The 23,094-nt window shown below is 47.0% G+C and overlaps 1 protein-coding gene and 1 pseudogene across 1 annotated transcript in view; one reads left to right on the top strand and one right to left on the bottom strand.

Annotated features, from left to right (window-relative positions):
* Positions 1-23,094, top strand: part of LOC147106753 (natural cytotoxicity triggering receptor 3 ligand 1-like) — a 744,151-nt pseudogene that overhangs the window by 388,112 nt on the left and 332,945 nt on the right.
* The window catches only part of LOC147106757 (uncharacterized), a 72,509-nt gene that overhangs the window by 9,626 nt on the left and 39,789 nt on the right, over positions 1-23,094 (bottom strand). The window contains exons 6-9 of the mRNA XM_086007848.1: positions 20,144-20,467; positions 14,854-15,171; positions 12,435-12,755; positions 9,523-9,841 (exon numbers count right to left, since the gene is read on the bottom strand). Of these exons, the coding sequence (XP_085863974.1) occupies positions 9,525-9,841; positions 12,435-12,755; positions 14,854-15,171; positions 20,144-20,467 (1,280 nt within the window). The 3' untranslated portion in view covers positions 9,523-9,524. The remainder of the gene's footprint in view (positions 1-9,522; positions 9,842-12,434; positions 12,756-14,853; positions 15,172-20,143; positions 20,468-23,094) is intronic.

Raw genomic sequence — 23,094 nt, 5'->3', positions numbered from 1 at the left:
GGAGAGAGAGGGAATCGGGGGGAGAGAGAGGGAATCGGAGGGAGAGAGAGAGAGGGGAATCGGGGGAGAGAGAGAGAGGGAATCGGGGGAGAGAGAGAGAGGGAATCGGGGGGAGAGAGAGGGGGAATCGGGGGGGAGAGAGAGGGAATCGGGGGGAGAGAGAGGGAATCGGGGGGAGAGAGAGGGAATCGGAGGGAGAGAGAGAGAGGGAATCGGAGGGAGAGAGAGTGGGGGAGAGGGGGGAATCGGAGGGAGAGAGTGGGGGAGAGGGGGGAATTGGAGGGAGAGAGAGAGTGGGGGAGAGAGGAATCGGAGGGAGAGAGGGAATGGGGGAGAGAGGTGGGAATCGGAGGGAGTGGGGGGAGAGAGGAGAATCGGAGGGAGAGAGAGTGGGGGAGAGGGAATTGGAGGGAGAGAGGGAATGGGGGAGAGAGAGTGGGGGGAGAGAGGTGCGAATCGGAGGGAGAGTGTGTGGGGGATGTAAATGGATATGATATGATTGGGATTACGGAAACATGGCTCCAGGGTGTCCAAGGCTGGGAACTCACCATCCATGGGTATTCAATATTCAGGAAAGACAGGCAAAAAGGAAAAGGAGGTGGGGTAGCATTGCTGGTTAAAGAGGAGATTAACACAATTGTAAGGAAGGATATTAGCTCTGATGATGTAGAATCTGTATGGGTAAAGCTGAGAAATACCAAGGGGCAGAAAACATTAGTGGGAGTTGTATACAGACCCCCAAACAGTAATGCGGAGGTTGGGAATGGCATTAAATGGGAAATTAGAGACGCGTGCAATAAGGGCACAGCAGTTATCATGGGTGACTTTAATCTACATATAGATTGGGCTAACCAAATTAGTAACAATACTGTGGAGGAGGAATTCCTGGAGTGTATACGGGATGGTTTCCTGGACCAATATGTCAAGGAACCAACTGGAGATCAGGTATTATGTAATGAGAAAGGATTAATTAGCAATCTTGTTGTGCGAGGCCCCTTGGGGCGGAGCGATCATAATATCATAGAATTCTTCATTAAGATGGAGAGTGAAGTATTTGACTCAGAGACTAGGGTCCTGAATTTAAATAAAGGAAACTATGATGGTATAAGGCACGAGTTGGCTAGGATGGATTGGGGAATGTTACTCAAAGGGTTGACGGTGGATAGGCAATGGCAAACATTCAAAGATCGCATGGATGAACTATAGAATTTGTTCATCCCTGTTTGGCATAAAAATAAAACAAAAATGGTGACTCAACTGTGGCTAACAAGGGAAATTAGGGATAGCATAAGATCCAAGGAGAGGACATATAATTTGGCTAGAAAAAGCAGCAAACCTGAGGATTGGGAGCAGTTTAGGATTCAGCAAAGGTGGACAAAGGGATTAATTAAGAGGGGGAAAAATAGATTATGAGAGTAAGCTTGCAGGGAACATAAAAACTGACTGTAAAAGCTTCTATAGATATGTGAAGAGAAAAAGATTGGTGAAGTCAAGCGTAGGTCCCTTGCAGTCAGAATCGGGAATTTATAATGGTGAAACAAATGGTGACCAATTAAATACATACTTTGGTTCTGTCTTCACAAAGGAGGACACAAATAACCTCTCAGAGATGTTGGGGAACATAGGGTCTAATGAGAGGGCGGAACTGAAAGAAATCAGTATTTGTAGGGAAATGGTGATAGGGAAATTGATGGGATTGAAGGCCGATAAATCCCCAGGGCCTGATAATCTACATCCTAGGTTACTTAAGGAAGTGGCCCTAGAAATAGTAGATGCATTGCTGGTCATCTTCCAAAATTCTACAGACACTGGAACAGTTCCTATGGATTGGAGGTAGCTAATGTTACCCCACTCTTCAAAAAAGGTGGTAGAGAGAAAACGGGGAATTATAGCCTGACATCGGACGTGGGGAAAATGCTAGAGTCCATTATAAAAGATGTAATAGCAGAGCACTTGGAAAACAGTGACAGGATCGGACAAAGTCAACATGGAGTTACAAAAGGTAAATCGTGCTAGACTACTGGAATTTTTTGAGGATGTAACTGGTAAAATAGATAAGGGAGAACCAGTGGATGTGGTGTATTTGGACTTTCAGAAGGCTTTCGATAAAGTCCCGCATAAGAGATTAGCGTGTAAAGTTAAGGCACATGGGATTGGGGGCAAGGTACTGACTTGGATAGAGAACTGGTTGGCAGACAGGAAGCAAAAAGTTGGAATAAACGGGTCTTTTTCCGAGTGGCAGGCAGTGACTAGTGGGGTACTGCAGGGATCGGTCCTAGGACCCCAGCTATTCACAATATATATAAATGATCTAGACGAGGGAACTAGATGTAATATCTCCAAGTTTGCAGATGACACAAAGCTGGGTGGGCATATGTGCTGTGAGGAGGATGCCAAGAAGCTCCAGTATGATTTGGATAGGTTGGGTGATTGGGCAGATGCATGGCAGATGCAGTATAATGTGAATAAATGCGAGGTTATCCACTTTGCTGGCAAAAACAGGAAGGCAGATTATTATCTGAACGGCAATAGATTGGGAGAAGGGAAAGTGCAACGAGACCTGTGTGTCCTTGTGCACCAGTCTCTGAAGGTAAGCATGCAGGTGCAGCAGGCGGTTAAGGCAAATGCTATGTTGGCCTTCGTAGCGAGAGGGTTCGACTACAGCAACAAGGATGTCTTGCTGCAGTTGTACAGGGCATTGGTGAGACCACATCTTGAGCACTGTGTGCAGTTTTGGTCGCCTTATCTGAGGAAGGATGTTCTTGCCATGGAGGGAGTGCAGCGAAGATTCACCAGACTGATACCTAGGATGGCAGGAATGACATATGAGGAGAGATTGGGTCGATTGGGCTTATACTCGCTGGAGTTTAGAAGAATGAGAGGGGATCTCATTGAAACTTATAAAATTCTAACAGGACTAGACAGACTAAATGCAGGAAGGATGTTCCCGATGGCCGGGGAGTCCAGAACCAGGGGTCACAGTCTAAGGATAAGGGATAAGCCATTTAGGACAGGGATGAGGAGGAATTTCTTCACCCAGAGAGTGGTGAACCTGTGGAATTCTCTACCACAGAAGGCAGTTGAGGCCAATTCATTAAATATATTCAAGAAGGAGTTAGATATATTTCTTAAGGCTAAAGGGATCAAGGGATATGGGGAGAAGGCAGGGACAGGGTACTGAATCTGGATGATCAGCCATGATCTCATTGAATGGCGGAGCAGGCGCGAGGGGCCGAATGGCCTACTCCTGCTCCTATCTTCTATGTTTCTATGAGAGAGTGGGGGAGAGAGGTGGGAATCGGACGGAGAGAGAGTGGGGGAGAGAGAGGGGAATCAGAGGGAGGGAGAGTGGGGGAGATAGGTGGGAATCTGAGGGAGAGAGAGGAGAATCGGAGGGAGAGTGGAGGAGAATCGGAGGGAGAGTGGAGGAGAATCGGAGGGAGAGTGGGGGAGAGGGAATCGGGGGGAGAGAGGGGAATTGGAGGGAGAGAGAGTGGGGAGAGGGGAATCGGAGGGAGAGAGAGTGGGGGAGGGGGAATCGGAGGGAGAGTGGGGGGGGAGAGTGGGGGAATCGGAGGGAGAGTGGGGGAGAGGGGAATCGGAGGGAGAGAGTGGGAATCGGAAGGAGAGGGGGAATCGGAGGGAGAGTGGGGGAGAGAGGGAATCGGAGGGCGAGAGAGGAAGAATCGGGGGAGAGAAAGGGAATTGGAGGAAGAGGGAATGGGGAGAGAGTGGGAGAGGGGGGAATCGGAGGGAGAGAGATTGGGGAGAGAGTGCGAATCAGAGGGGGAGAGAGTGGGAATCGGGGAGAGAGTGGGGGAGAGGGGGAATCGGAGGGAGACTGGGGGAAAATGGAGGGAGAGGAGGAATCATGGGAAGGAGAGTGGGGGAGAGAAAGGGGGGAATCGGAGGAAGAGAGATTGGGAAATCGGAGGGGGAGAGAGGGACAGGGAGAGGGAATGGGGAGAGTGGGGGGAGGGGGGAATCGGAGGGAGGGGGGAATTGGAGGGAGAGAGAGTGGGGGGAAGAGGGGGGAATCGGAGGGAGAGTGGCAGAGAGGGGGTTAATCGGAGGGGGAGAGAGAGAGGGGGGAATCGGAGGGGGAGAGAGGGACAGAGAGGGAGAGAGGGACAGAGAGAAGGAATGGGGGTGAGAGGGAATGGGGAGAGAGAGGGGAAGAGAGAGGGAATGGGGAGAGGGGGGGAATTGAAGGGAGAGAGAGGGAATGGGGAGAAAGAGGAGAGGGAATGGGGAGAGAGGGAATGGGAGAGAAGGGAAATCAGGGAGAGAGGGTATGGGGAGGGAATCGGAGGGATAGAGTGGGAATGGGGGAGGGAATCGGAGGGATAAAGTGAGTATCGGGGGGGAGAGAGGGGGATCGGGGGGAGAGAGGGGGATCGGGGGGAGAGATAGGGGGATCGGGGGGAGAGATAGGGGGATTGGGGGGAGAGACAGGGGGATCGGGATCGGGGGGAGAGATAGGGGGATCGGGATCGGGGAGAGAGATAGGGGGATCGGGGGGGAGAGATAGGGGGATCGGGGGGGGGAGTGAGGGGGATCGGGGGGGAGAGTGAGGGGGATCGGGGGGGGCAGAGTGAGGGGGATCGGGGGGGAGAGTGAGGGGGATCGGGGGGAGAGTGAGGGGGATCGGGGGGGGAGAGTGAGGGGGATCGGGGGGGAGAGTGAGGGGGATATCAGAGGGATAGAGGGGGATCGGGGAGAGGGGGGATGGGGAGAGAGGGGGATCGGAGGGAGATCGGGGAGAGAGGGGGATGGGGAGAGAGTGGGAGAGGGGGGATGGGGAGAGAGGGATCGGAGGGAGAGAGAGGGGGATCGGAGGGAGATCGGGGAGAGAGAGGGGGATGGGGAGAGAGTGGGAGATCGGGGAGTGAGAGGGGGATCGGAAGGAGAGATGGGAGAGGGGATCGGAGAGAGAGGGATCGGGGGAGAGAGAGGGGGATCGGGGGGAGAAAAAGTGGGCTCGGAGGGGGAGAGAGGGGCATTGGAGGAGAGAGAGGGGGATTGGAGGAGAGAGTGGGGGACCAGTGGGAAAGAGTGGGGGAGAGAGAGTGGGCTCGGAGGAGGGAGAGAGGGAATCGAGAGAAGAGAGTGCGGGATCGGAGGGAGAGAGAGTGGGCTCGGAGGGAGTGAGTGAATCGGGGGAAGAGAGTGGGGGATCGGAGGGAGAGAGGGAGGTCGGAGGGAGAGAGGGGGTCGGAGGGAGAGGGGGATCGGAGGGAGAGAGGGGGGTTGGAGGGAGATGGGGGTCGGAGAGTGAGCGGTGGGTCGGAGGGGTCGGAGGGTGAGAGGGGGATCAGAGGGAGAGAGGGAATGGGGAGAGTGTGAATCGGGGGAAGAGAGTGGGAGAGACGAGGGGGATCGGAGGGAGAGAGGAATGTCGGGGGAGAGAGAGTGGGCTCGGAGGGGGAGAGAGGGGGATCAGAGGGAGAGGAGGGGATCGGAGGGAGAGGGAGGGATCGGAGGGAGAGAGGGAATGGGGGAGAAGTGTGGGGGAGAGAGAAGGGGAATCAGGGAGAGGGGGAGAGAGGGAATGGGAGAGGGAATCGGAGGGATAATGTGGAAGAGAGGAAATGGGGGAGGGAATCGGAGGGATAGAGTGGGAATCGGGGGAGAGAGGAATCGGGGGATCGGAGGGAGACAGAGGGGGATCGGGGGAGAGAGGGATCGGAGGGAGGAGAGAGGTCACGAACTTTGGGGGTGGGGGGTAAAGAGTACAGAGAGTACAGTGGGGATGGCGAAGAACGTGATCCAGATAGTAAGACTGGACGAAATCTGGAAGTCACGACACTGTCACTATTCACTTCGTACCCAATAAACCTGTTAACAATCCATGACCCACACACTATGGCACGGGGGGGGATTAGGTCAGGAACTTGTTTGGGGGAGAAGGTCTTGAATCCGTGGGGGAGGAACTTGGGCAGGGGAAGAAAGTCAGGAACCCGGCGGGGCAGGGGGGGGCGGTGTGCGGTGGGGGAAGAAAGTCAGGAGCTTGTTGGGGGAGAAGGTCAGGAAGCTAGGGTGGGAGAGAGAAGGTCAGCAACTTGGTCAGGGGGAGAAGGACAGGAACTCGGGGGGGGGGGGAAGGCAGAAACTTGGGCAGGGGTGGGGTCAGGAACTTGGGCCGGGTTGGGGACCGTGGGAAGGTCAGGAACTTGGGTGGAGGGGGGGGAAGGAGGTCAGGAACTTGGGCGGTGGGGGCAGGAGAAGATCTTAACCCACAAGGGTGAGCCCTGTCTGTTGCAAGTGAGCTGTGCTCTGTCTGGAGTAGGCAGTCAGAATGGCTCGATTTACACTTTGCAAAGTAACTGATTACCCTGCTTTTTTCCAGTTCTGACGAAAGATCATCAACCTGAAACGTTAACTCTGTTTCGCTCTTCACAGATACTGCCTGACCTGCTGAGTATCTGCAGCATTTTCTGTTTTTATAACTGACTAGCTGGGGGAACCCGGCGTTGCCAGGGCAGTTTAGAGGGCCGCGCGGTTGACGGCCGGCCGCTGCTGCTCCCCCGCTCTGTGTCTCGGGCCGCGCGGTTGACGGCCGGTCGTTGCCGCTCCCCCACTCTGTGTCTCGGGCCGAGCGGTTGTCAGGCCCAGCCCGAGTGACCCCAACTCACCTCCCGCTCCGGCGGGTCGCCGCAGCTGGTAAAAGCAGGGGAAAAAATGGCAGCAACGTTTCGGGAGGCTGCAGGATTAGGTCCCGCCCGTGACGCACCAATTGGTCAACCATCAGGTCACTGAACTGTAGGATTTGTCAACCATCACGTCACTCAACACTGTTGCCTGAGATTTAACCTATCTTCCAGGTTTAACTCTAGCCGGCTGGGTTTCCCGGACCTCGGGACACCCGACAGCTAAAGGGAGGTGAGGACCGGTTTGTGGAAAAGGTAAGGGCCTTTATGGAACTGATTGTGGACCAAGAGGAGCAGGAATGCTTCCTCGAGGCCCACCATACTTACCCGCTTCCCTACCCGCTATCAGAACGCCCCCCGGCCATCAGACCCCTGCCTCCATCCAAAGACCCCCAGTATCTCCAAATTTGCAGATGACACAAAGCTGGGTGGGCGTGTGTGCTGTGAGGAGGATGCCGAGAAACTCCAGGATGATTTGGACAGGTTGGGTGATTGGGCAGAAGCATGGCAGATGCAATATAATGTGGATAAATGCGAGGTTATCCACTTTGGTGTCAAAAACAGGAAGGCAGATTATCTGAATGGCAATAGATTGGGAGAAGGGGAAGTGCAACGAGACCTGGGTGTCCTTGTGCACCAGTCGCTGAAGGTAAGCATGCAGGTGCAGCAGGCGGTTAAGAAGGCAAATGGCATGTTGGCCTTCATAGCGAGAGGGTTTGAGTACAGGAACAAGGATGTCTTGCTCCAGTTGCACAGGGCCTTGGTGAGAACACATCTTGAGTATTGGTCGCCTTATCTGAGGAAGGATGTTCTTGCCATGGAAGGAATTCAGCGAAGATTCACCAGGCTGATACCTGGGATGGCAGGAATGACTTATGAGGAGAGATTGGGTCGATTGGGCTTGTACTCGCTGGAGTTTAGAAGAATGAGAGGGGATCTCATTGAAACTTATAAAATTCTGAGAGGACTGGACAGACTAGATGCAGGAAGGATGTTCCCTATGGTCGGGGAGTCCAGAACCGGGGGTCACAGTCTAAGGATAAGGGGTAGGCCATTTAGGACAGAAATGAGGAGGAATTTCTTCACCCAGAGAGTGGTGAACCTGTGGAATTCTCTACCACAGAAGGCAGTAGAGGCCAATTCATTAAATATATTCAAGAAGGAGTTGGATATATTTCTTAAGGCTAAAGGGATCAAGGGGTATGGGGAGAAAGCAGGGACCGGGTACTGAATTTGGATGATCAGCCATGATTGCATTGAATGGCGGAGCAGGCTCGAGGGGCCGAATAGCCTACTCCTGCTCCTATCTTCTATGTTTCTATGTATCGGACCCCTCCTGGGATCGGGAAATGGACACACCCCTGGGAGTGGACCACCCCCCAGGATCTGACACCCTTGCTTCCCACCCCCCACCCCCGGCTTCTCCTGGGGCTTCCTCCAGAACGTTTCCTGCCTGGCAGGTAGCCAAGCCTGTCAATCAGGCTGGCTTCCGGGCGAGGAGCCTTCTAGAGAAAAAAAGACACACGCTACTCCACAGCATGCGGAGAAACCCGGACTTCCTGTACAAAACTTCTCCCCTCACGGGGCCCGCCCCAGTAAATATCGGGGTCATAATGCTAGATGCAGCCCATGTCATGTAAGTTAAGCTCACAGTACCACCCACAGATGCATTATTAGAATTTTAAGACCACACACGGGACCTGATTTTATTGCAGGGCGGGATACATCCATGTGAGGCGTCAGGGCAAACAACGATACTTTAAGGTCCAGAGAGTTTTCCATATCCAAGCCCCGAAACCCACCCAAACCCAGCAGAAAATGCGGAATAACAACAGAAAACACTGGAAAAACACAGCAGGCCAGGCAACATCCGTGGAGAGAGAAACAGAGTCAACGTTTCAGGTCGAAACCCTTCTTCAGAACTTCAGAAAATACGGCTTGGCTGGCGGGCATGAATGAACATTTGGGCGGGAACAGTTCCTGGTAGTCTGATAAGTGGTGAGGGAGGGTGGGCGATTGCAATTGGGGGAAGCCCGGGGCTACGGAGAGCCAAGATTTCTTTGTGGGGCCTTGAGGAGCACTTCTGGCCCAGAAAGAAACCTAAAAAATGTTTTTAAAACGAAACTACCTGGGCCTCCTCTGGTCCACCATCCAGCTTCTGACAGGTTTGGCCTGATGGGGATGTCGTCACTTAGATTCCAGTTAAAATAGCACATTTAAAGAGGACCCGCCTGATTGCAGTCGGTCAAATCAGGGCAGGAAAGTAGCAAGTTCCCCCATTCCATTTCAATTGATCCCCACGTGGTTTCCAACAGGTGGGGGGAAGTTAAAGTCAGGGCCACTGTTTTTAATATATAATAGAGAGTTGATAATTTTCAATGTTTTAATTAAAGCTATAATAATCACGGCAGTCACAGCTATCACATGCTTAGATCGCCAGGCAGCTTACAGCTCCAACTTCTTCCAACCCCCAAAAAAACAGAAATAATATTAGCTTAATTATTGGGAACTGCAGAACCTGTAAGGTTCGTATGGTAAGAAAATAATACTGAGTGCAGCAAAGTTAGTCTAAAAATTGCCTGCAGAGCTGAAAACAAAGTTGCACAGTATAGGAATTGTTGAAATGTAATTTTTTTCAACACATACTTTTAGTACTGTTTATCTTCCAAATATTGGTACTCAGAATCCTAACAATTTGAGATAATCGCAGCGTCCTCCAACGTTTGAAAAAGTTCACCTTTTCAAATTAAACTACGTGCATATTCTAAAGTAAGCCTTTATAATAAGATTTACTTATGGATCCCCCAAAAATCTACATCTACAATATCTATATACTTTAATGTATTGTGATCAAGTGAAAGGTTTAAATTACCATCAAAACCGAAGCAGGAAACTGCGTTCTGTCGGTGATGTGTTTGAACTTATCCGAGTAACTTTAATCTTGTATTCCATTTGATCATCATCGGCGCTTGCAGTGAAAGTTAATTCTGTGAACTTGAAATATGTGTCCTCGATGGATTCTTCTATAGTCACTCCACATTTGTCATTTGGCTCAATTATTGCCTTGCCTCTGTACCATTCTACCTTAATATCGTTTGGAAAATATGCACATATATTACAGCATAAAATCACCTCCTCTCCATGTGTAGGGTCTGAACAGCATGTGATACTAGGTACAACAGGAGGGATTCCTGAAATGAAGTAGAAAAGACAAGTTTAACCATGCAATAAATTAATTTGTGTACTAATTTAGCGCACATTTTTTTTTAAAGTACATTTATACCTGACATCCATTCACCACTGCTTTCACTCTGTAATTCTTACAATTACCCTCAAATTAATATGCTTTTTTTCACTGCAATCAGATTATTAACCCTTAGATTAACAGCAACTCCAGGAATTTCAGGCTCCCCAGGACCAACCATTGTTTTTATATAAGTTTTTAGCTCACACATTCATACTGCAGTAATAATGCAACTCGCATTAGACTAGGTCATCAACCTGAAATGTTAACTCTGTTTCTGTCTCCAGAGATGCTGCCTGACCTGCTGAGTATTTCCAACATTTTCTGTTTGTGTGCAACGCTAAATTATAGCTCCTTTTCTCCTCTTCTGAAGCCACTGCCTATTGTAGCAGAGTGTTCCACGGGCACTGACCACCCTCCAGTAGTTCAACTAAGTGGCTATTCTACACAAGTGCACAAAGACAAAATGCTGCAGTCTATTCAACCATGGAGGGCTTCATGTACAAGCCTAGTCATGTCCTTACCCAATGTCTACACATGTACAATCGCTAGCAGAGTTACTGGATAGTGAGCAGGAGCAAGAACTCGAACTGATCTTACACTCCATGGTCCAGGTGCACTGAGGCCAATTGAAGTGCCCCAGTTGCTGAACTCAGCACAGATCAGAGATTGAACTTGGGGCCTTCTGGTCTCTGGCTTAGCGCTATCTTGGACAGTGCCACCAAGGAAGTAGTTTTAATACTGTGAGATTAACTCTATACAACAAAATACATTTTTCTATTAAAAAATTGTTTAACATGACCTTAATTGTCCAATTGCCCCTTTCCTCCCCCCACTCATTCTGTCATCTCCATTTGCTCTTTTTTCTACTATTTTCACTTCATATCTAAAATATATATCCTTCTTTCTTTTTACGCTTTTGTTTTGTATTTTATCTTCATGGAAGTGAAGGAAATTAGTGCTGGAGCATTTCACGTGGAAGTTTCAGGGTTATATGCACAGTCACATTCCCAATAACGTGTCTGAAACCCATTAGCGATGTTGGAGATGGGCCTGTAACTATACTAAGTTCACATGTCAGAAGTGGGGATGTTCGCTGATGATTGCACACTGTTCAGCACCATTCGAGACTCATCAGATACTGACGCAGTCTGTGTCCATATGCAGCAAGACCTGGACAACATTCAGACTTGGGCTGACAAGTGGCAAGTAACATTCGCACCACACAAGTGCCAGGCAATGACCATCTCCAACAAGCGAGACTCTAACCATCTCCCCTTGACATTCAATGGCATTACCATCGCTGAATCCCCCACTATCAACATCCTGGGGGTTACCATTGATCAGAAACTGAACTGGTCCAGCCATATAAATACTGTGGCTACAAGAGCAGGCCAGAGGCTGGGAATTCTGCGGCGAGTGTCTCACCTCCTGACTCCCCAAAGCCTTTCCACCATCTACAAGGCACAAGTCAGGAGTGTGATGGAATACTCTCCACTTGCCTGGATGAGTGCAGCTCCAACAACACTCAAGAAGCTCGACACCATTCAGGATAAAGCAGCCCGCTTGATTGGCACTCCATCAACCACCTTCAACATTCACTCCCTCCACCACCGGCGCACTGTGGCTGCAGTGTGTACCATCTACAAGATGCACTGCAGCAACTCGCCAAAGCTCCTTCAACAGCACCTTCCAAACCCGCGACCTCTACCACTTAGAAAGACAAGGGCAGCAGACGCATGGGAACATCACCACCTACAAGTTCCCCTCCAAGCCATAAACCATCCTGACTTGGACCTGTATCGCCGTTCCTTCACTGTCGCTGGGCCAAAATCCTGGAACTCCCTTCCTAACAGCATTGCGGGTGTACCTACACCATATGGACTTCAGCGGTTCAAGATGGTGGCTCACCACCATCTTCTCAAGGGCAATTAGGGATGGGCACTAAATGCAGGCCGAGCCAGCCAGCGATGCCCACATCCCATCAATGAATAAAAAAATTAAAAAAATTTAAAAATGAGATAGGAGGGAGTGCTCCTGGCATACTGACTATTTCAGAGAACCTGATGGGGGTCCAGCAGCAAGCCACAGGATTCCTTAAGGTAAGGGACCCAGTAGTGACCCACCGGATCTTCAGGCCTTGGGGCCTTCTGACTGCTGCACCCCATCAACAGCCAGAGGGCCCAAGGTTTGTTGCCAGGCCAACAGTTACCTCCCCTTTTTGACAGTTCAAGGCCCTGCCAGGGGTGAGCCTATGCCAGAGGTGCAACTGGGTCATGTAAATGGCCCAGGACACCAAAATCATCTGTAGCTCAGCCTTGGCAGGCATAGCACACTTCAGATGCACTGTTCCTAACCAACACAGGAAGAGAGGGGGCTAATAAAATTGACGCAGTCTTCTCTTCCAGCCCATCACCACATTTCTCTTGCACATATTCAGATTGCATAATCAGGTAAGAAGAACCAATGATGTTTTTCAGCAAATCCAATGGTATCTCGGATATCTAAGGTAAAGCAAACAACTGCAAATTACCCCTTACCTTTTAAATCAAGTAGAAAATTGCGCTCCGTAGGCATCATGGCTATCATTGGATAAGTAACTTTCATTCTGTATAGGACTTGATTATCACCAGGGATTGGAGTGAAGGTTAGTTTTGCTGTCTTGAACAGTCCTTGTTCACTGGCAAATTCCTCCATGCTTATTCCACATTTCTCTCTATTTTTGATTTTTTTCTCCCCTCTGAACCACTGTACTACTATCTCTCTTGGAAAGAACATACTTATGGTACTGTACAAAGTTGCTTTCTGTTTTGGTTGAGGGTTAGCAGTGAAAGCAATTTCTGATACTAAAGGAGGGAGCGCTGAAATAAAATAATGAGAAATAGGGACCAAGTAAGAAAATACACAAGGAATACTGAAAGCACTTTTCATTACTCAAGGTTTCTAATCATAAATATAACTAAAATACAGGAAATATTATTTTCATGCTCATGAATGTTTTAAATATCTCTTAATATCTCAAAAATTAACTACTGAAATTCATTGTTACCAATTTATGTGAGGGTGCTGGTTAGTTCCCTCAGTAACCCCTAGATGTCACCTTCACTTGTTTTTTTCCCTTTGCTAATTGTTACTAGTTTCTCCTGTGTTTATTACTTAACTGCCTTTTATCTGGTTTATTGGTTTCACCTGTTTTTGCTTGTATTTAAGTTCTGTGGTTTCTTCCCTCTGTGCTCAGCCTTGACAAGCTGTTGGCCTAGTGGTTGCTTGTCTTGAGCGCCTATGTTTGTAACTGTTTACCTATGTGATTCTAGTAAAGTACTTTTATTTAAAACTGCATACCTGCTTCTCGCCTCGTCTGTCTGCACTTGGGTCCAGAACCAGCCTCGCCCTGACAGCAAGACTGAGCCAGTATGGACCCAGCAGTGATGGAGGAATTTTGTTCTATTCTCTCCCAGCAAGGTGCTTTCCTCGGCCGCCTTGAGCAACTTCTCCAAAGCCTTTCGGACAAGGTAAATACGTGGACTCAGACCATTCAACACCCAGCTGCTGTGGCTTCTGCTCAGGATGTTCTTCCTCAGTCAGTTCCTTTGGGTACTACCCCACCGGTTGCCGACCTCCAGACTCACCGAGAGCTCGCCTACCCGCGCCAGAGCGCTATGACGGTCATCCGGGCAAGTGTCGCGGCTTCTTGACCCAGTGCTTCCTAGTTTTTGAACTCCAACCCTCCAGGTTCCTATCACCCCGCTCTAAGGTAGCGTTCATCAGATCACTACTCTCAGGAAAAGCTCTCGCCTGGGCTACCGCTATCTAGGAGCAGCAATCTTTCGTCTGCTCGGACATTCTCCTTTTCGCCATTGAGTTCCGCACACTCGCTGCGGAAAACCACTGGAACACCGAGGCCCTTCTCTTCACACTTCTTCATGGCCTTTCCGAATCTATCAAAGATGAACTGGCGTCCAGAGAGGTTCCGGAGGACCTTGACACGCTCATCTCCCTTGCCATCAGAGTGGATAACCGCCTCTGGGAGCATGGTAGAGAGAGGAGATTCACTACTTCCACAGAGGTGAGATTTTCTGGTGTTTCGAATCTGACCAAGAGTTTCCAAGTACCCACGAGTCCACCTGTTAGCACCAAAGAGGATTTTGGAAAAAGTAAACCCTGTGGCCTACCGGCTCCTCCTTCCTCGGTCGATGAAGATACATCCCACGTTCCACGTCTCTCACCTCAAGCCGGTACTTACCAGTCCCTTGGTTCCTGCTTCCAGACCTCCCCCCCCCCCACCCCCGCCCCGCATGATTGACGGTCAGCAAGCCTACACTGTCCGTCACCTCCTTGATAGTCACCGGGTTAGGAGGAGCATTCAATACCTGGTCGACTGGGAGGGTTATGGTCCTGAAGAACGTTCCTGGGTTCCGGCCCAGGACATTTTGGATCCTGAACTCATCAGGGATTTTCGCCGTCGCCACCCTGATCATCCAGGAGGAACGTCAGGAGCCGTTCCTAGGGGAGGGGGTCCTGTGAGGGTGCTGGTTAGTTCCCTCAGTAACCCCTAGATGGCACCTTCACTTGTTTTTTTCCCTTTGCTAATTGTTACTAGTTTCTCCTGTGTTTATTACTTAACTGCCTTTTATCTGGTTTATTGATTTCACCTGTTTTTGCTTGTATTTAAGTTCTGTGGTTTCTTCCCTCTGTGCTCAGTCTTGACAAGCCGTTGGCCTAGTCGTTGCTTGTCTTGAGCTCCTATGTTTATAACTGTTTACCTATGTGATTCTAGTAAAGTACTTTTATTTAAGACTGCATACCTGCTTCTCGCCTCGTCTGTCTGCACTTGGGTCCAGAACCAGCCTCGCCCTGACAATTTATAGCTTAATAATTCTCTCAATGACTCATTACTCCCAGCAAAGTTAACTATATGTGAAGATAGTGTAGTGTGATCGCCTGAAAGCTTCCTCTTACCTTGAAGGTTAAACTGGAAACTGCGTTCAATGGGTGTTGAGGATAATCTTCTATGAATAACTTGAATTCTGTATTCAATCTGATCATCGTCAGTGGCTGGAATAAATGTTAATTTTGCTGTCTTGTTTTGACCATCATCAGAAATGGACTCTTCCATGATCATTTCATCTCCTTTGGTCTGTTCTATTGTTTCCTTACCTCTGTACCATTCAACCTCGATCTCTTTTGGGAAGTATGTATGCACACAACAGGACAAAGTTACCCTGTTTCCTGGTTCAGGGTCAGGACTGCAGGTGATTTCTGATACAGCAGGTGGTACTGCAAAACACAAATGAACAATCAAGTAATCGAAGTGATACATTGCCCAAAGATTTTATCACTTTGTTTTTGAAATAAATATACACTTGTATTTTCAATACAATCAGCAGTTATATATAGTCTAGTTTTTTTTCAAGATGTTAAATTAAAACCACTAAATGGGAGGAAAACAACGTCTAAATGCCTCTCCAGTTTTCAAACACCATCAATGCAGGTAGTATTAAATTTTGGTTTCCTTGCATCATTTTCCAATTTATCTTTGGTTTCATTCACACCAATGCAGTAGATGTAATTTATCTGGATTTTCAAAAGGCCTTCAATAAGGTACCCCATAATAGACTGATGAATAAGGTGAGAGAATGCGGAGTCAGGGGACAAGTAGCAGAATGCTAGCTGACTTCAAGACAGAAAGCAGCGAGTGGGAGTAAAGGGTAGCTATTCACAGTGGCAGAAGGTGGGTAGTGGTGTTCCACAAGGATCAGTGCTGGGACCAGTGCTGTTCACAATTTACATTAACAATTTAGACTTTGGAATCAAAAACACAATTTCTAAATTTGTGGATGATACCAAATTGGGGGGATAGTCAATACTGAGGAGGACTGCAACAAATTACAGGAGGACATTAATAAACTTGCAGAATGAGCAAATAGTTGGCAAATGAAGTTCAACACAGAAAATGTGAGGTATTACATTTTGATAGGAAGAAGAGGGAGGTCACTTATCACTTGGAGGGTGCGAGTCTATGTGGGGTAGAGGAACAAAGGGATCTCGGAGTACAAATACACAAATCACTAAAAGTTGTGCTGCAGGTTAGCAAGGCCATTAAAATGCAATCCAAGCACTTGGGTTTATTTCTAGAGGGATAAAAATGAAAAGTAGGGAAGTTATGCTAAACCTGTATCGAACCTTGGGTAGACCACACATAGTAATGCGTGCAGTTCTGGTCGCCATATTATAAAAAGGATATAGAGGCACTGGAGAGGGTGCAGAGAAGATTTACTGTACAAGGATACCAGAAATGTGCGGGTACACGTATCAGGAAAGGATGAACAGGCTGGGTCTCTTTTCTCTTGAAAAATGAAGGCTGAGGGGTGACCTAATAGAGGTCTTTAAAATTATGAAAGGTTTTCATAGAGTGGATACAGAGGGAATGTTTCCACTTGTGGAGAAGAGAATAACTAGAGGCCATCAATATAAGATAGTCACCAAGAAATCCAATAGGGAATTTAGAAGAAACTTCTTTACCCAAAGAGTGGTGAGAATGTGGAACTCGCTACCACAGGGAGTGGTTGAAGTGAATAGTATAGATGCATTTAAGGGGAGGCTGGACAAACATATGAGGGAGAAGGGAATAGAGGGTTAGGCTGATAGATTTAGATGAAGAAAGACTGGGGGAGGCTCAAGTGGAGCATAAACACCAGCATGGACTGGTTGGGCCGAATGGCTTGTTTCTGTGCCGTATATCCCATGTAATTCCTCCAGCATATCCTGCTCACTTTCAAACTTTATCATTCCTGTGTTTTACCCTCTTACCCACACACCACCTTTACCTTATACCTCTTTATTGCTTATATGAGAAATTGCAATCAAACAAAACCATATACGGCTCTGAGAAGGAACCAGTTTATCTAAAATGGATTAATACCTTTGCTAAAATAGTGGGCAAAGCAATGCCATACGAACGTATGTGTATATCCACTGATATCACCAACCGTAATTTCGAGGCTTTACTTCCTAATGACACACTATAAATGTTCATGTTACCTGTCAACCTATGTAACAAGCTTTATTAACGGGTTAGCACAGTCCGAGTTGTTTTATGGCCCGGAATTTATGGGGCCTATGATGGCGTACGCACACGTCATCATCGTGCTGTGAATGGCCCCGCAAGTTCCGGGTTTCTGCATGCAGTGCACATGTGCGAAGACCCGGAACTTGCGATCTGTCAAGTTTCTCCTTGATAGATCATACACATCCACTGTAAATTCACTTTTGCTGGCACAGAGTTGAGCTATTTACCCTACTACTGCCCAGTGAATGCCCACAAAACCCTTGCGCCTGGTAAAAGCAGACATACGGCCTTTTACCAACATAATGGTTAAAATAAATGTTAAAATAATTTTTTTTTAATGACTTAAACATTCACTTACATTTAAAATTAGTTTAGGGTATTTTTGCCCCGTTTAAAATGTTTACATTTATTTTTCAAAAAATTAAACTTTTTATTTTAAATGTTTAATTAAAGGATATTTTAGTTAATTTTGAACCTGTGGTCATTTATTTTTATTTCAGTGTTGTGAAATTTTATTTATTAGCTGATTTCTATTCTGCTTATGGGGATTCCGTATGTAAATGCCATTCCCATTAGCATAATAGGAATCCCCCTTTGTCATTGGTTGGCCTGGCCCACGTGATCCCAGGGATGCTTGCGAACCATGTGCGCCCCAGGATCCGTGGGCCTTTACGCAGGCGTACGCCTGCAGGCCCAGGACCGCAAGGGTCTGAAGCTCCAGAGGAACAAGGTAAGTACATAGTTTTCTTGTGGTTTGGAGGCGTACGCAGGAGGCAAGCCTCTGACTACAATTTCCAGGCCAACAAATGTATCTCAATGTTATACATGGGGAACAAAGTAAATGGCCTAGAAATTCGTTGGGCTGCGCCACCAGTTAGCGCCTAAAGAGGGCACTCAGTGGCTTTAGCACCACTGGCCACGCCTCCCGCGAAATTTAGCGGGGCACTAATGGCGGTGTTAGCCTGTAGCGCTGCGCCGCCACCGATCACGTCATCGGTCTGCGTAGCACCCTGCTACCACCCCAAATGCGATATTGGGTCGCGCCCCCCCCCCCCGTAGCGCCAGTCGCAAATCGCGACCGGTTCAGGGGGGCCTACCTGTGGCGGTAGTGGCGCAAATTAAGGGGGAGGTGTGGGGCGGCCATTTTTTTCGGTGGCCACCTGCCAGCACCTCCTCGCGCTGCCCTCCCCGGCCTCCTGATCCCTCCCCCCGGGCAGTGCCGGCTGTGTCCCGAGAGCCCGGCACTTCTCCTCGGTGCCGGGTTCTTTTGCCGGCACTCGCGATTGGTGAGCGCGCTGGTGCAGGCCCCTCCCCCTTAAGAAGGGGAGGAAGGCCTGCAGTACCGCAGCGCGCCATGCCCCAGTGTGTGGCGCTGCGGCACGTTGCGCTGCGATATTCAGTTTGAGCGCCCCAAGAGGGATGCGGGGCGCCTCGAGCAGCGCCCCGCGTCCCTCTTGGGGTGCTCAAACTGAATATCGGGCTGGCGCTCCCGGCTCCTTCCGGGGCGGGACTTCCGGCACCCAGGCGAGCTTGGCGCCCCAAACGCGGCGCCACCGAATTTTTAGCCCAATGTGTAGAAAGGGCTAAACAGATTGCAGCAATGCAAGACAAATCTTAAGGCAGGTATCCTACAGACTTCACAACTTTGGAGAAAATTGAAATACTTTGGGGGCTAAATTCGATAGCACCTGAAAATAGGCGCGGAGATCACAATGCGCAATTAACCCGCTGAATGTAATGCAGGCAACATGCCAACTTTGTGCTGCCTGCTCATTTACATGATTTCTGTGTGCAGCCAGCGCTGTTGATTGGCTGCAAGCATCAGCAGTGGGCCCAAAATCATGAGAGGCTAGCACCAGTTAAAGCTAGGGAGCAATCCTCCTATCTGAACCTCAGCGAGGAACAATGTGCGAGATGTCTGCAGTTCAGTAAAGACATCCTCACTGAAATCTGCTACCTGCTGCAGCGACAACTGCAACCTCCAAGCAAGACAAGGACCGCAATGCCAGTGGCTGTAAAGGTGACCGTGGCGATGAACTTTTATGTGCAGATGTCTCACGCATTGCTCCTCGCTGAGGTTCAGGTAGGGTAATTGCTCCCTGAACACCCTGGGCGGATATGGCCGCCCCTCTTCCTCCTCCCTCTTCCAGCAACTTGTCCTGCTCTGCGTGCCCTCTGTTTATTCTCCAAGTCATGCTGTATTCCAAGGGGAATTCCTACTAGTGCACCCATGTCTGGCAGCAAATGGCTCGTGCAGAAGCCTTGAATTCAGGAAAAAGTCCTTCACCACCTGCCACACCACTCCCTGTAGACTTTGGCAACTTTAAACAACGATTGAAAGCATCAAACGCTTGTAGATGAGAACCAGCAGCCAGAAGAAATCAACCAGCAACTAACCTGTAAGTAGTTGATGATCCCTTTAAATAGCGCTGCTTGGGGGTCCTCCATGCTGCTGAACGTGTGTTCAGCTGTGCGAGGTTAAGAGAGGGTGTTAGCTGGAGCGTTGAGCTCCAAAATGGCAGCGCTGGCGTCAAATCAGCATTGCTCGCTGACTGACTCCATGATCTGCCTGCTCTGCATACTTCCGGCAGCCATTCACTGTGCGCGCACTAACACCCTCACCAATATGGCATCCAACACAATTCGCCCCACAAGTGTGCAAGTGCATCGCAGATGCCATTTTGGAGCTCTAAGGGCACTTGTAGCACCTAAAAAATGGGTACGACGGATCTGAGTTTTGTGCAAATTGTTCTTTCAAATGCGTAGGTTAAATAATGCCAATCATTTTCTACTTAAATAAGATACTTTACAATAAATATCCTTTCATCAATCTTCACTTTCTGCCTGATAGGTGAAAAATAGAATGTTTCAAACATTACTGTTATCAATTTTAAAATACACAAATACCAGCTGTGACTGCCTGCAGCCAGATTTTCACCCATTACTCTGATCCAATGTTTAATATATCTTGTCAGAATATTCAACATGATCATAATATAATTTAATCTCGTACTACCAAAATCAGTTTAAAAAATATCTCTGCTAGTCAAATACCTCTCACATAGTGCATACAAATCTCCTGCAGCGAATCAACGTTTATTAATCACAATATTCACTCATGACTCGTATTATGTCTAAATACTACAGTGTAATGGAACCAAATGAAACTGTTGCCCTTACCCTGCAGGATTAGCTTCAAACTACGTTCAACAGGTATTGCTGACGCCCATGGATGAGTAACTTTAATGCTGTATTCCACTTGGTTGTCATCCAAGATGGGAATGAAAATTGCTTTTGCAATTATATTGGACAATCCACCTTCAGAAAATCCCTCTTCTTTCACTATTCCAACGTTACCTCCATTTATAATTTCCACTTTGTCTCTGTACCATTGAACCTCAATGTCTTTTGGAAACAATGTACTTATGGTACAGAGCAATGTGACTTCTTTTCCTGGCTCAGCATTAGGGCTACAGGTGAGTTCTGCTATGCTGGGGGGTGGCACTGAAATAGAGAAAAAAACATAAATGAAGACCTTCATGATGATGAAATAAGCATAACTCAACAATATCTGTTTTAGAAATATGGATATCACTTCATTTGTAAAAATGCACTGACTCTATAGAAACTAACTGCAAACAGGTTGTAACATACTAAGAGTGCCAGGTTGACATATCCTGAAACCCACTAGTGAGCTACACCCTTGGAAAAATACCCAAACATTCTTTAATTAAAGTACAGAGTTTTCTGAATTCTTTCATTCAACCTCTGTTGTTAAACGGCTCATATCTTGCCTATTTTTCTTTTATGTTATAATGTAATGTCACTATTACAGCTATCAACTTTTGACAAGTGGGTTTGCATCAGTTGATAGGAAGAAGCAATGTCTTCCAATATTAAAACACCAGACCAGGGTTATAATAAGTTTGAATAATATCCAGTGTTAGTGCATTTCAGTGGTGTCATACAGCCGTGAAGACATAATATGGGAGATACTCTGTTTAAAAGATATTTGCTGCAGCCTCACACAAAAGCCTAAAAGCTCTGTGTAATTGTATTTATTGTAAAGGCAAGTGGTGAAGTAAACAGTTTTTAATGGGGTGAAATTGAGGTTTGCAATACTTTACAACATAAGAATGAACAATCAAGACATCTTTGTGATACAATTGCCAGAAGTTTTCTCAAAATAAAATTGCAAGTAAATAAACACTTGTACTTTGAACACAATCACAATTCCCTTTTATTCTAGACTTCTCATGTTGTCAGATTAAAACCACTAAATGGGAGAAAAACAATATCAAAATGCCTCTTCATTTTCAAATGCCATGAATGCTGGTAGTATTAAGTTTTACTTTCCTTGCCTCATTTTCCAAATGATATTTTTCTGTTTCATCCTGACCTTTCCTCCAGCATAACTTTCAAACTTTGTCATTCCTGCATTTTTCTCTTTTACATCGAGGTTTTACCCTCACTCCACCTTTATCCTGTACCTCTTTAGTGCTTATATGAAAAATTGCAAACAAAAAAAACCATATATGGCTCTCAGAAGGCACTTAGACATATAAAGGATCATCTGAACCCAGAAATTACTGTTCCCAATATTAACTGATCAATGCTTAATACATTTGTATGACATTCTTTTGTCTGCTATTTTAATGCAGGTATTAACCTGTTTATTTTAAATGGATTAATACCTTTGCTAAAATAGAAAGCAAGGGAACACTATACAAACATAAGTGCATATCCACTAATATCACCAACCGTAATTTCTAGGCTTTACTTCCTAATGACACACGAATGAGATTTTATAAATGTTCATGCTACCTGTCATCCCATATAAGAAGCTTTATTAAAGGCTCAGCACAATGTGATTAATTTTATAAATTTATCTCAATGTTACAGGTAAGGAGCAAGAATGTGTGTAGAAAAGACCAAACAGACTGTAATGACACAGCACAACTCTTACAGCAATGATCATACATACTTCACAACTTGAGGTAATTAAAATGCGTGATTTTTCTTTCAAAAGTATAAGTCATTTTAATAACAATCACCTGCTACTTAAATAAGGTACTTTACAAAAAAATGCTTTCTTCATTTTCTGCCTGATAGGTGAAAAATAAAATCAATTATTTATCTTTATTGTTTTTAATGTTTCTAATATTACTGTCACCAATTTTAAAATGCACCAATGCCAGCTATAACTGCCCTAAGGACACAATGGCCCAGAATTTGCGGTCAGCAGCAAAGTGAAGGTGTTCGCTGCTGGCCCCGAAGCACGCTCTGCACAAGGATCTCACAATCCCTGGGTCGAGAACTTCGGGTTTTCCAGCCTTCAATTCAATTCAACGGACTGTAGTGGGGATCCCCTTGTGGGAACTGCTGTGATGTCAACAGGCTGTCTAAGCAGCCAATCAAAAGGCAGAATTCTCACAGACAGCAAACAAGGAAGTGGGTAATAACAACAGGAAACGCTGGAAAAACTTAGCAGGCCAGGCAGCATCGGTGGAGAGAGAAACAGAGTTAACGTTTCAGGTCAATGACCTTTAAGGAAGTGGGTAAGCTGTTAAAATTCTAATTTTAAAAAATGTCAGAGAGAGCAAAACAAAGATTGGGGCTCGCACATGGGGAAAAGACAAACCTGAAATAAAGATGGACAAACTTTTTAAAAAAATTTGAAAAGTTTCATAAAAATTTAAGTTTTTATTAAAATGGACAAATTTCACACTGCACCAAAATAAAATTAGTTTTCCAGGCCATTAGTATTTGTTTAGCAGTCAATACGCTGTTAAAACCCCAGTTACACCTAATCCCTTTGGGTCTAACTTTAGTGGGGAATTTAACAATGTTCTTACTGCAGAAGAGCCAAAGTTTTCATCAGTTTCAATGATTTCCCAGCTGTCAATGACAATGACTGACAGCAACTTCGGGATTTCTGCATACACCTATGCATGCGCCAAATCCCGAAACTTGCAGTCAGTTTCAAAGGCGGAATGACGGCAAACACTTCCAGTTCACTGTCATCCCGTCCGCAAATTCCAGGCCAATGTCTTCAGCTAGTTTCTCACCCCATTAAATTGAGCCAATATTTAATACAGCTTTCTGTCAGAATATTTTAAATGATCATAATG

This window comes from Somniosus microcephalus, chromosome 15 (genome assembly GCF_052327205.1).
Source record: "Somniosus microcephalus isolate GS21.2 chromosome 15, FLI_Smic_1.0, whole genome shotgun sequence".
Taxonomy (NCBI): Eukaryota; Metazoa; Chordata; class Chondrichthyes; order Squaliformes; family Somniosidae; genus Somniosus; species Somniosus microcephalus.
This window is presented reverse-complemented; position numbering and strand designations above follow the sequence as displayed.